The 13,233-nt window shown below is 43.9% G+C and overlaps 1 protein-coding gene across 1 annotated transcript in view; it reads left to right on the top strand.

The window, feature by feature from the left end:
• The window catches only part of cdh24b (cadherin 24, type 2b), a 155,063-nt gene that overhangs the window by 50,494 nt on the left and 91,336 nt on the right, over window positions 1-13,233 (top strand). Inside the window, exon 2 of the mRNA XM_003457428.5 lies at window positions 2,353-4,160. Coding sequence (XP_003457476.1) covers window positions 2,652-4,160 — 1,509 coding nt within the window. The 5' untranslated portion in view covers window positions 2,353-2,651. The remainder of the gene's footprint in view (window positions 1-2,352; window positions 4,161-13,233) is intronic.

Here is a 13,233-nt window from a genome sequence, read left to right as displayed (position 1 = left end):
TAACGCTCGGCCAAACCCGGCCTCGCATCCTTGGTAACGAGCGCTTTATATATGAATTATTCTGTAAAAATCTCCCCAGCATTTTGCAGCTACTTTGTGTAAGTACGGGATGTATATTATTCGCTGCATTTCATAATTTGTTGACAGGATTTATATGCACAATTACGGTGTTGTAGCCTGTCATCAACATGGTATCCGGCGAGACACCTGTCACTTCCAATGTTGCAAGGCCCAAGAATGAGATTGGCTGAATGATTGAAGCCTGAGTGCAGTGAGGGTGAGGGACACAGTGACAGCACTGTGATTGACACAAATGAGAGAGAGGAGGAGATGATGGAAGGGAGCGAGGAGAGGACGGGATACTAAAACAATAGCAGGTTAAGAGAGTGGATAGAGGGAGATTTACAGACAGATAGGCCGTAGAAGAGACAGGTGGTGAGTGGGAGAGGTGGGAAAAAGCAGAGGACTGGGTGGGTGGGTGGTGGTGGGGGGAGGGTGCTCTCTACAGTTCATCAAAAAGGTTTACTTAGAGAAAGAGAGTGCTGAGAGACAGGGAGCTGAGAGGAAGATGAGAGAGGAAAAGGGTGAAAAGTATTCCAGGAGGAACATCCCAACTTCAGTCATGCCCCAGTGAATGTGCTGACAGGGTCTGTCTGTGCCACAGCGGAGCAAGTGTCATACACGCAGACACACCACACCACGCTGCACAGGGCAAGAGGAAACTGCCACTGCTTAATCCACAACACACAGCATATGTAAACTTTAAATGCAGTTTTGTAGCATTTGCTGGATTGGCCCACAGGACAACATTGCTGAAAAGGAAACGCTTTCCACAGTCCGTGTTTACTGAGATTACTATTCATGATTTAAAATTGTTGTAGTTTCTCTTCCATCATCCCGAAGAAGGAAAATGACCCAGAGGATGATGTTTAGAACTTGGGATCAAGTGTTTGAAAGATGTGAGAATTTTACCAAGAAGCTGTGAAATGTGGCCGTGATGTCCACGTGGGGTGTCCCCATAGACTCACATGTTTAAATGTCCATTTTTTAATGCAGTCTTGGTCTTTATAGCCCTGTCTTTAATGTCCGAGTTGGACCTATTGGCTCTGTTTATGCCTTTTTGTCTATTATTGTTAATGTAATTGATCCAGTTATAAAGTGATAGAAGTTTTAGCTCCAATTATCCAATTATTGGTTAGAGAAAGTCTAATATTTAGAAGTGTTTTAATAATTTGTGTTTGTGTGAATTAAATATGGATCTATGGACCCAGCTTGCTAATCTTCCTAGCATTGGCTAATAACTATGCCCCCCCCCCCCCACACACACACACACAAAACAAAACAAAACAAAAAAAACAATCAAACAATAATAATACTAAAGTGTGCCGATCTTTTATATACAGTCTGTGGGATTTATTAATCAAAGGTGCCTATTGAATTGACACGATTGAATTGCTGTGTCAGAGCGGCATACCAGCAACTAAAATGTTACATCACTCCCCGCTGCTTTGGTTTTGACCGTTGTTCTATCTCACGCGATTTCTCCAACATCTTGAAAGTGTTTTATCGAATCACTGGCATTTGGAGTTGAATTACACTGTACACACGCTCGTCTGCCTCTGCACGCGTAGTAGCGATAAAAAGGTTTTTATGTTAATGCAATCTGGGAAATAGTCACATTATTGACTTGTCAGATGCGTAGGCTGATGTTACTGAAACACTACTGAAGGGCTCCTGCTCTTATCTTTAAACAAGCACACTGATTGATATCTGACATTTTGATTTGGCGTAGGATTTCCATTTGAGGCTTGAGTGCTTGAGAGACATGCTGAGATTCAGATGTTTACCAACCTTTTAGATCGCTCGGGGCCCGACATGCAACAAAGTGCATCCACGTCTACGGCTTGCATCTGAATTGAAATGTTAACTGACTGATCAAAAGACAGTATCAATCGGGGTAATTAATCACACTTTAATATAACATGAAGCTAACTTCATGTCATAGCTGGTCTCCTTCCACTGCAATCTGAAATCCTTGACAGTTGTTCCCATTAATAAATGCTCAGAGCAATATCTAATAAGAGTTACTCTATCACTTTTCCATATACAATACCACGGTGATAGCTTTATCCCTGTCTGTCTCGCGTAAAAACATTTCACTGATTATGAAGCTATAAATTGAATTGCGTTCTTGCCCTAAAAAAGGCCTTTGTGAAGTTGTGATTGCTGCACTGTTAAAAGGTCTGTCCTGCCTGTCAGTGACTTCTTCTACCTGTCTGTGCCTCTCCACTTTTAATTAACACAGTGCAATGATTAAAGTTTTAACTTAATTATCTTTATCTTTTCTCTCAGGGTGTTCAACCCTCGGCGGGAAACTGAATGAGACACTTGAGGAGAGGAGTGGAGGGAAAAAAAGCAGCGGAGAGAAACTTGGTGAGATAGAGGGAGATATCAGGCAGCTGGGAAAAAAACAAAAAGGAGAGGAGTGACTGACACCTGCCCTCCAGCTCGGTGTGAAGGGCATATAATGGGAGAGTGAGAGGAAGGGCATGAGGAGAGGGAAAAGAGAGGAGAGAATGAAGACAACCGGAAAACAAGGCCTGCCTCAAAGCAAACCTGTCTCCAATTAGGACATCTCACCACAAGACAAGATGATTACGAGAAATTTCCTCTTCTTGGTGTCCTTGTGTCTGTGGGAGGGGCTTGCGAGAGGTGCCTCAGCCAGTAAAATTTTACGGAGGAGAGGAGTGGGCGGATCGCACGTGGTGAAGCTGGGGGAGAGCCGTTCTATGGACTCGAACGTGGATTCGAATGCAATGCCCGTGGTGACTCTTCGAAACCTGATTAGTCACGAGCAGACGAGCGACGCCGGATCTTTTTCTTACTCCAAGATGTTGCAGAATCATCCTGCCCCATCTGTAGCTAATAAGGAGAGGCAAACTTTCAAGCCCAAGCGCGAGGTTGACTCTGTGGCCCCGCGCACATTGGCCCCTAACAAGGAGTTGACCCAGGATGGGAAGAAAGTTAAAAACAACACCAAGAATGCTGACTCTGCCAAGACAGGGAGGTCAGAGAAAACATTCACAGTTCATCATAAGCCAGATCTTCACTCTAATAAAACCAAGTTTAAATCTGGCTCCAGGTCCAAAGGCAGGCCTGATTTCAGCGTCCATACTACGGGCGTGCCAGGGAAAGGTTTCAGCATAGACTCGAGCCGAAAGCTGAACCTCACCGGCAGTTACGGGGTGCTGAAGCTGCTCTCAAAAGACAACCTGGTTAGGATTGTCAATTCCCAAATGCAGAGCGTTCCCAGCCTGAGCTTTCCGAGCAAGGGCAGTCGGAGCAGGAAGCGAGATTTGATTGACGTTAATCACGGACAGCTAGAGCCTCAGAAAGTGCCGAGACAAGATATAGCTGTCACTCAGTCTCATGCAGGATATGATAATCAGACTGCATTTCCTTATGCGAGCCCTGTCGCCACTACAGATCTTAATCGGGACCGGGGCCCTGACACTCGTATTAATCCGCTAAGTGAAGTCAAGCCAGCTTTAAGTAAAGGGCAGGACAACTTGGGAAAACAGGGTTCAGATAGCGGCGATAGCAAGAGCAAACACTTTGCTCGTTTCCTGTCAACACCTCGCAGCGAGGTCAGTTTGAGCCCTGAGAAAGAAGTAATGATCAGCCAAACAGAACGGCCATTCACATCGACAAAACATCTCCCGCCGTACGTTCCCTCTGAAACAAATGAGTCTCCTCCGTCTGTGCTGACAATGCAACCCCTGGGAGTGAGACCGGGGAACAGAGCAGCAGATTCCCGTGGAGACCCATTAACAGAGTCAGCTCACACTGCTCAAACAGATCTCAGCACAGCTCAGTACTCTGCAGATGAAGACAACAAACTTGTCAACAGCAGTCATGTCCTGAGGCTCCACCCTGCTCACGAATGGAGCCGCGTCGGGGAAGACACCGAGATGCACGGCGCGGATCCCAAAAACGCAAAGGGCCTCGTATTTGAAGAGGCAGAGTCAGAGGTGGAAGAGGAGGAGCGCGACCGCATGGAGGTGAAGGGGTCACGGTCTCGCAGCAGGAGGAGCTGGATCTGGAACCAGTTCTTTGTGATTGAAGAATACGCCGGGCCGGAACCTGTGCTCATCGGCCGGGTAAGGAAAAAACTTCATTCATCATTTACAAGGGCTGTGAACTGTTTTATGAATGTTTTATGGATATTTAAGACACTGTTACAAGTCTCTTACATGGCTTATTTAACCCAAGGTCCTCGTTTCAGTTACACATCTCATACAAGAGATCATTAGCATACTTTAGCCCCATAGTCACGCTCCAAGTTTTTTTTTTTTTTGTGCATCGTTATAATCTCGCAATTGGAATTGATTTACTTTCCTCCAATATGGTACCTTCCAGGTAGCTGTAAAAACGCCAATGAATCTATGAAGTACCGAGGCGCAACAAAAGCCCCCGATCCCGTGAGCCCAGGGGGCTCGTCATGATCACAACCAATCTACAGCAGCCAATGGGAATTGACATATTCAGGAGAATTAATAGCTTGACTTTTTCCTTCCACCATTGATCCTCCCCGGAAGGCAGTGAGGAAGAGTAGTCCAAGTGTTCCCTCATTTCCTTGTAGGTCAGTCCTGTCAGCTATCCTCGCTCTCGGTCTCAGGCCTGCAAGATCCTCCTAATGCTATTTCATTCAGACTGATTTATACTTGCTTTGACAGGATTTATCACCGCATTTGCCCTCAGCACAACACATGCAGGGCCGTAGTCCTATTGCTCAGGTCTGCAATTTATTTAGATCACCGACTGGCCGTGTCTTGCCCAGCACACACACACACACACATCTCCCCTCTCCCTTTTTTTAAAGAGTGAGCAGACGAGCGTGGAAGAGGTCACGTCGACTGGACAGAAGGTGTCTCGGAGCCCTGCACTGTAATGGCTGCGCTCTCAGTCCTCAGCATGCGCCAACTGTCTCAGTACCCAGCTGCGGTAGATGAGCTAATTTATAAGCCTGTGTGGCCAGTTTGCTGAGCAAATGAATAGTAATGATCCCCGTGTGACTGCTGCAGGCTGTAAGAAGCTGGTGTGCGTGTTTGTGTGTGTGTGAGCGCTTCAAGTTCAGAGCTTCAGCTCAGTGGGAGGTGCGTTGGACTGAAAAGACCCAAATCACATTGGATCTTTAGGTTTTAATATCCAGGTGCAGGCAGATGGGCAGGACCTCGCGGGCTTTGTGCGCAAGCCTCCCTGATGTTTAGCTAATATTTAATGTGGCTCTTTTTGCTTTGTGCTGTGACTGATGAAGGTCTGAGTGGAATGCTGGGAAGCACTGGAGAAGATGTAAGAGCCAACGGTCCAGCTTACAGATGGCACTGCGTGTAAAGCCATTAGTGCCAATCTGCTGTGTCAAGCAGGTATTTATGCCAGCACATTGTATGGCACTCAAAGAGGGAACAACGCCAGGCCACACACATACACACACACATACACACACATGCCCATATGATAGTGCTGACACTTGGAGTACACCCAGAACACTATTGTGACTGTGTATTTGTGTGTGTGTGTGTGTGTGTACTGGGTTAGAGATGCGTATGATTAATTCCCTACTGTATGAGACAAGTAGCGGCACACATGTATAATGCTCTTATAGATCTTAATACGCTTATGAATTTTTAATCTCCTGCTCTGGCCCAGTGTAGTCCAGCTCTATAGGTAGAGAGATCAATGCGCACTTGTGGGTTTTTTTTGTGGGTTTTTTACCCTATTGGGGACCTGATTGTGTTTTAACGGAGAGTGCTATGGTGGAAAGTGTGAAGAAATTGACTGTGCAGGCCAAAACAGCTCCACCTGCCAGCCCTAGCCCAGTCCAAAATCAGGCTCAGTCAGCTGCAGATACTGTTGCCTATGATTCAAAACAACACATCTCGCCTAAAACCAGCTATACTGTCCTTGCGCACTCTTAGACAAAACAAATCGTGGTCATGTGAAGGTGTTTTTCTGTGGGCTTGCTTTAAAATCCGCCTTGTGACATTGATTCATGCTGGATTTTTGTGTGATCTTGGACAGTTTGTTCCAAATAAATCTCTACTAAAGCTGGAAACTAGAGCCAAGAGTCTAATCTGTGATGTCAATAGGAGACAAAGGCCCTGCTGCTAAACTGATAATGAATTGGTGGTGTGGGGGGGGTGGAGGGGGCAACTCTGTGGACACAGTGCTGGGCGCAGTTTTGAAAGGATATTTATGAGCACTTCCTCTGATTTCAAACTGTTAGAAGCTCTGTCACAAAAAGTGCTAATCTGTTCATCAATCTAAAAAGAATATAAAATGAAGCAGTCTCTGAGCCTCCCACTATCCATCAGCTGTTGCTGGAGTGGCCCTTGAAATATCTCTGCACTGTCAGAGATGTAAGTTTTTGTTTACTGTAGCATATTGCTTTTGGAGAGTTGTTCAGGTTCACTAGAGTTGCCTAAAAGGGCAAGAGGCGTTTTCAGCGGTCTGTCTGAGTCAGTTTTCTGCTCTCTACAAACACGCTTTCGCTCTTTATGTCTCTCTTACACCCATGCAGAGGCCTGCACACACACACACGGGCATGCACACGCACACAAAAACACGTGTGCACACTTGCAGACGCTGCCATGTTACTATATTTTCTCACAGTGGAGTGTCTCTGCCCCATGATAATTGTGAATTTAATTGATGCTGTCACATGGTCTGTAATGGGGTTTCAAGTGATTGCAGAGACTGTGTGAAAGAAACACAGATTTTTCTTGAGGAGAAAAGGCGCCTCAGCAGAGCTGGGATTAAAAAAAAATTCTGATTAGCTTTTCTTCTCCTCTTTACTCTCTCGCTGCTGAAATGCAAACTCCCTAACACCTCATGCGGGGGGAAACGTGACATATACAGCAGCTCCTTCCTCTCTGTTAGGAAATTCCTTCTTGCCCCGTCTTCACCCCGATAACAGCGTAAGCGTATGTGAGACCTGGTGTGTTGGTGAATGTGCATATATAATTCACCAGCGCAACAGGAAATGGACCTAGGCTATCGTCCTCATTAGCATATCATTTACATCATCATGAGCATACATAATTCATAGTTAGTGAAATAAGATGGTAATACGCAATTAACATTGCTGTCTGTACTATACATGGCGCCCACACTAGGGCATGGCAGGAATCTATAACATGTAGGCATCAGAGTGAAATAGTAATTAGATACTTTTAGCTCTTGACATGCTGAACAATACCAGTCATTTTTCACAGTAGTGTATACTTAGCGGCGTCATTATATTGAATCATTAACATTCACTACTAAAAATTGCTCTGCAAAGTGCATTTAAAAGATTCCCCCTGCCTCGGGGCATCTTAAGATATATAAATAAAACAGTTAGTTACCGGCCGCCCTGCTATTGATAAGACCTGAGCCTCTGGGTGCAACATGCACACACGAGATATTGGAGAAGCGCTTGTAGGAAATCCTCGGTGTGATGCAATGGTGAGAATGAGGTTGTCACAAGAAGTTAATTCTTAGTGTGCATGTTTTTTCTGTAATTTTCACTCTTGCAAAGCTTGTTCCTCATTAGCTACAAGTACATTTATTCAGCTACACGCAGTATTTCTCTTTTATGATAAAACTATACTGCTCAAAAAACTGAAAGGAACATTTTGAAAGCACTTTATTTCCTCATAGAAAAAACAATCATGCTGGATATCTGTGCCGATATAGACTAAGTAATGTGTTAGAAATAAAAGAATGCAAGTGAAAAAAATGAAACAATTTAGTCCATTTTACCAAAATTGCATTGCACCAACTCAAAATGGTTTGTGTGGCCTTGACGAGACAACTGATGGTGAGATCTTGGGAGATGTGATGGACCGAGTTGAAAAACAGGAGGAGTTCCAGGAATTATTAGAAAAATATGGTTTTCATTTATTTAACCCCCAAAAATTATATTTACAAAAGCAATAAATGTTGAGCTCATAAAAGAGGTCAAAGAAACAAAACTGAACTCAGGCAAAGACTGCAAACTTAACAAACCAAATGACTGCCACAAACAAACATAATTGACCTAAGCATGAAATGACACACAAGGGTATATATAATGGCTGATCAGACCATTGTGACACATGAGGGGTAACAAACAAACACAATCATAAATCACAAAACGATGCAGTACAATCTAGTTTGTTAATAAACTAAGCACTAAAGAAGAAAATCAAAAACCATTAAACCCTAAACTCAAATATTTAATTAAATACAAATACTTTGTTTTTAAATGAAAGAAAACACATTCTCCCCTTCAGCAGGAAGTAGTGATGTGGTCCAATTATCCCCTTTGCATTTAGTGGTTTCAAACCCTGGCTACCATCTTTTGTCCAGCAACTCCCAGGGATGATAGCAGGTAAGAAATAAAAAGACAAGGTTAGTCAAAAATCAAAGCAATGAAGTGGTATGAATACATAAGTAAACTTAATGTGCGCGCTTACAAATAGTACAAATGTATCCAAACCAATCAATAAAGTTATTGGAAACTAAAGTGTGTTACTATGTTCAAATGAAGAAATGAAGAGTTACTGACTTAGAGTGTGGCCACGGGTTTGGCCATCACAGGAGGTCTTGTCCCAGGATTTGCTGGCATACATGAGGCATTGTCATGCACCAGAAACCCAGGGCTCACTGCACCAGGGTAGGGTCATGCATCTCATTCTGATACCTAATGGCAGTCAGGTTGCTGTTGCCTAGCCTGCAGAGGTCTTTGTGTCCCTCCAGGGACAAAGTTACAGGCAGCAAAACATTTTCCCTGGCTTCTCTTTCACATCTGTCACATGAACCTGATCTGTGAAAAGCGCAGTTTGCCAGTGGTGGGCTGACAATTCTGGTATTCTGTGGCAAATCCTAATCTGGCACCACGGTGCTGGGCAGTGAGCACAGGGCGCACTAGCGGATGTCGGATCCTCACGCCACCCTCATGATGTCTGTTTCTGATTGTTTGGTCAGAGACAGTCACATCAGTGATCTGCTGGAGGTCATTTTGTAGCTCTGGCAGTGCTCATTCTGTTCCTCCTTGCACAAAGGAGCAGATACCGGTCCTGCTAATGGGTTAAGGACCTTCTTCGGCCTTGTCCAGCTCTCCTAGAGTAACTACCTGTCTCCTGAAATCTCCTCCGTGTTCCTGAGACTGTGCTGGGAGACACAGCAAACCTTCTGGCAACCTCTGTAGGGTCCAGGTATCACCTCATGCTACCAACAGCGACACCCTAGCCAAAAGCAAAACTAGTGAAAAATTTCCATGTCCTCCACCTGTAAAAACATTCCTATTTTGGGGGTTGTCTCATTGTTGCCCCTCTAGTGCACCTGTTGTTATTTCATTAACATCAAAGCAGCTGAAACTGATTAACAACCCCCTCTGATACTTAACTGACCAGATCAATATCCCACAAGTTTAAATGAGTCGATGCTGCACTCTGATTAAAAAGTGTTCCTTTCATCTTTTTTCAGCAGTGTACTTCACAGCTTTAGTTACTGGGTATCTCACAGGTTCTACATACGAAGCACAAGGTAAACAAATATATAGATAGTATGTATTTTACTGCTAATGGATTCAAGTAGCGTAGGCGTGGACTCATGGGAAACATTTCATTGGATCAAATTTGGCCTGAAATGTTAGAATCTTAACTGTAATTTTATATGTGACGCAATACTTCTCACTGTACTATTCCTGCATTTCACCACCGTCTGTTTTTGATCCTTGCTTATTATCGTAAAGCTCAGTTCTTATTTTGCTCCTCCTATGCATCTTTCTTCTCCGTGCACATCCTGTGTTCACTTTTTCTGCATTTCACATTGTCTGAGTTTATTCTCGGTATCTGTTAGTGTTAGCTTGTTTTTTTTTAAGTTTACTTCCTCATGTGGTTTTCTGTTTTTACTTCAATCCTCTCTTTCCGTGTCTCAAATGAGTTCACCTGTGCCTTGTTATCCCTCGCTGTGTGTGTGTGTGTGTGTGTGTGTGTGTGTGTGTGTGTGTGTTTGTGTGTGTCAGTCTTGGTCTTTTGTCAGGTTGTGGTGGCTTGTATTCCTTGTTTTCCTTCTGCTGGCTCTCTGCTTTTGGATTTCAGTAGTTGATTTTTGTTAAATCAAAGTCGAACGAAAGTTTCTCTTTGTGTCAACAACTGGGTCCTACTTAATGAACTCTACTGCACACGTGATACGTATGCCTGAAGTGAAAGCTTCACTACTTCTGCAGTAAACAGACACTTCGTTCCATCCCTGACATGCATAGAAGTTGTGGAATAGACAAACACGCACACACTTGTAGATTCTAAATACACATTTGTATCAAGAATAGGTAAAACACACTCGCTGCAGAAACACATCACACAGAAAACTCGTGAGCCATGCTTCAAAGTTATAACTAAAAGTGTGCAGATAAAAGGCTCTCTTATGAGTCTGGAGGAATGAGAGAGGAAAGAGGCATGGAGAGGCAGACAAAAGATGAGAAGAGCGTGTGATGGTGCCAATAGGAGGGCCAATTGTAACTGTAAACACACACACACACGCCTCCTGACAAGGCACTCATCAATAGTTATTAAAAAAAAGGACTCGGTGTTTTCCTGTGCTTCCACTCTCCCTGTAGAAATCATTTAGCCTCCGGGTCCGAGCACAGCAGGGGTGAGACAGCAATTAGAGAGTGACTACAGTGTAGGGAGGGAGTGAAGAGGGGAGGGTGAGACAACGAGGGAGAGCAGAGCGAGATTACCATGCAGGACAAAGAGGGGATGATGTGGAGGGGAAAAGTAGGAGAGACTACAGAGAGGGGGACGTATGGCACGGCAACGGCGGCGTTAATGGCGTGAGGATATATGGAGCAGAGGGAGAGAGGGAGGGAGGGAGAGAGGGAGGGGAAAAATGTAAGTGGTGGAAAGTGAGGAAAGGTTAATGGCTGACAATTGGTAGATGGGAAGAACGTGTGAGACAGTTAAAGGAAAAAGAGAGGACGGGGAAGGACCACACGTCTCTGAAGCTGACCTCGCAGCCCGTCGAGGCCTGAAGCGAGTCGGAGGAAGGAAGACGGAGCAGGGAGACGAGGAGAGGGTTATGAAAAGAGGCAGGGCATCAGTGCAGGGACGTGCAGGGTTTACAACGAGGAAAATACAAGAGAGCAGGAGAGAGAGAGAGGAGGGAATTGAGGAAGCAGTTAAATACCATTTTATTGCAAGCCCCTGTGGAGGCCAGATTTAAATGTGTCTCAGTGCTGAGTGGGTGCAGGATCACATAGAGAAAATAATAGACAGGAGGAGGGAAGGAACAAGGCTACGAGGGGAAAGAAGAGGAAGAAAAGAGGAGAAGCTGTGGAGTCTATTAAAGATGGAATTCAAAGGAAACACAGCCCGCCGTTCTCTTCTTTTACTTCCAATCTCCCTGCTCCCTTTATAGCCCCTGTTTCATCTCGGGATAATGTCGAACAAATCAGCAAAGCAAGTATCTGAATTTAAAGCATCATTCTCCCGGATGTGAAGATGGCAGTATTTTATCTCAGGGAGTGTATGAGCCCCCTTTAGAATACATCCAGAACATTTTTAACTTAATATAAAAATGCATTTGGAGGTAACCCCAGAAATATCGGCTAGCATTTGTGTAACCTTAACAACCCATAAAGGAGTGTAATGGTCTAAAATAAAGCAAAAATTAGAGCCGGGGATGCTCCATCACCTGAGGTTAACCCTACAAGGTTAGTTGGTGTCAGTGGTGAGAAATACACTGAGAGTGTAAGTGGTGGCGTATGAAGGCGAAGAAGGCTGTGCAGGAGCTGAGTTCATGATTATGCATAGCCCAGTGTGAGCTCTTGACCGTGACCTTGAGCTAATATTTATGCTTTGGCCTAGACTGTGCGCTCCACTTCTCCCCGTGGCCCTGAAGGAGCCCATGAGTCAGAGAGCTGAGGGCATGGGCAACAGTGGAGGGCAGAGGAGGCTAAAGAAGAGGAGACGACACATGACTGAAAGAAACCGAGAGAAAAGAACAGGAGGCAGTGACAGTGACAGAAGTCATCCTGCTGTGAACCTGTTGGCTGCTCAAACTTGATTTTTGCACCTGTAGACCCGTAACATTAACACATTAATAATATTAAAGCATTAAATAAAAAAGCACTTCTCTATTCATGTGAACATTAATGCTGTTTGTAAATGAGGTTGTTGCATGAGCACTGAATTTTAGCTTCCTTAGCCTAGACAGCCACGTTACTGTACAAGCAGCAAAGCTGCCATCCCCAAAATGTCTTACACATTTCCTGGTAATCAGGACATTCATTTCTGCTCAGTCATATACAGCAAATAGCCACACATGAGTCTACTCCAGTCAGGTTTTGTTGACCTAAAAAGAAAATGAATCACTTTTATCGTGTGCCAAACAAGCCCACAGCTACTCAAGCAGCGCTGTTGGTCTGTAAAGAAGATAGACTGTAAGAGTTGTAAAATGTGGGTCCATGATATGTTTAAGACTTATATACACTGTATAAAAAGACGGGAGCAGCTTCTGGGTCTGAAAAGTCAAACCAGTTCAAAGTGCTTTAAACCTGTATTAGCTTTAATGGCTACCATTGGACAAAAACAAGAAAAAATATCCAAAGAAAGTCTGGGAAATTGATTTTCAGTCTCAGTAAACTAACTCCTAATAAATTTATGGTCTGAATTGCTAGTTTCAGGTCTTTTTAATAAAGCATGATGCTTGTTTTTGTAAAGTATAGTCAGTTTTAGAGCAAAACACAAAACTTAAAAAGGTTACGCTGTGTCTGGTTTCTCTGCTGCATGGTTGAATTGTGTCTTCATTTATTTAGTCAAATCCACACATCGCTTGTGACCTGCAGTTTCAAAAGACATTATGGCAGTGGCAGAAATGCTGAACTTTAAGGCTTCAAAACAGGATACAATTGTAGTTAATAGCAATTAAGATTTGTCTAATGTGTTTGGAAAGAAAAGTGACTGAAGTTCAGTCACTTTTCTTAGATTACAGTGACCTCAATGACTGAGAACTTACACAGACAACTAAGATTCAGTTAATTTAAGGCTTGAAAACTAAAATTTATGATAAAAACTGTATTTATTATGTGATTTGCGATAAAACAAAAGACAGATCTCCATGTGCATTTCTTTGAATACTTCCTCTTTATTGATGCACAGCTGGTGTGAAAAGGCTGTGAGGCAGGCAAAAGGCTCGGTTACAAAG

Source organism: Oreochromis niloticus, linkage group LG18 (assembly GCF_001858045.2).
Source record: "Oreochromis niloticus isolate F11D_XX linkage group LG18, O_niloticus_UMD_NMBU, whole genome shotgun sequence".
Lineage (NCBI taxonomy): Eukaryota > Metazoa > Chordata > Actinopteri > Cichliformes > Cichlidae > Oreochromis > Oreochromis niloticus.
The sequence above is the reverse complement of the archived record's forward strand: the minus strand, read 5'-3'. Positions and strand labels throughout refer to the sequence as shown.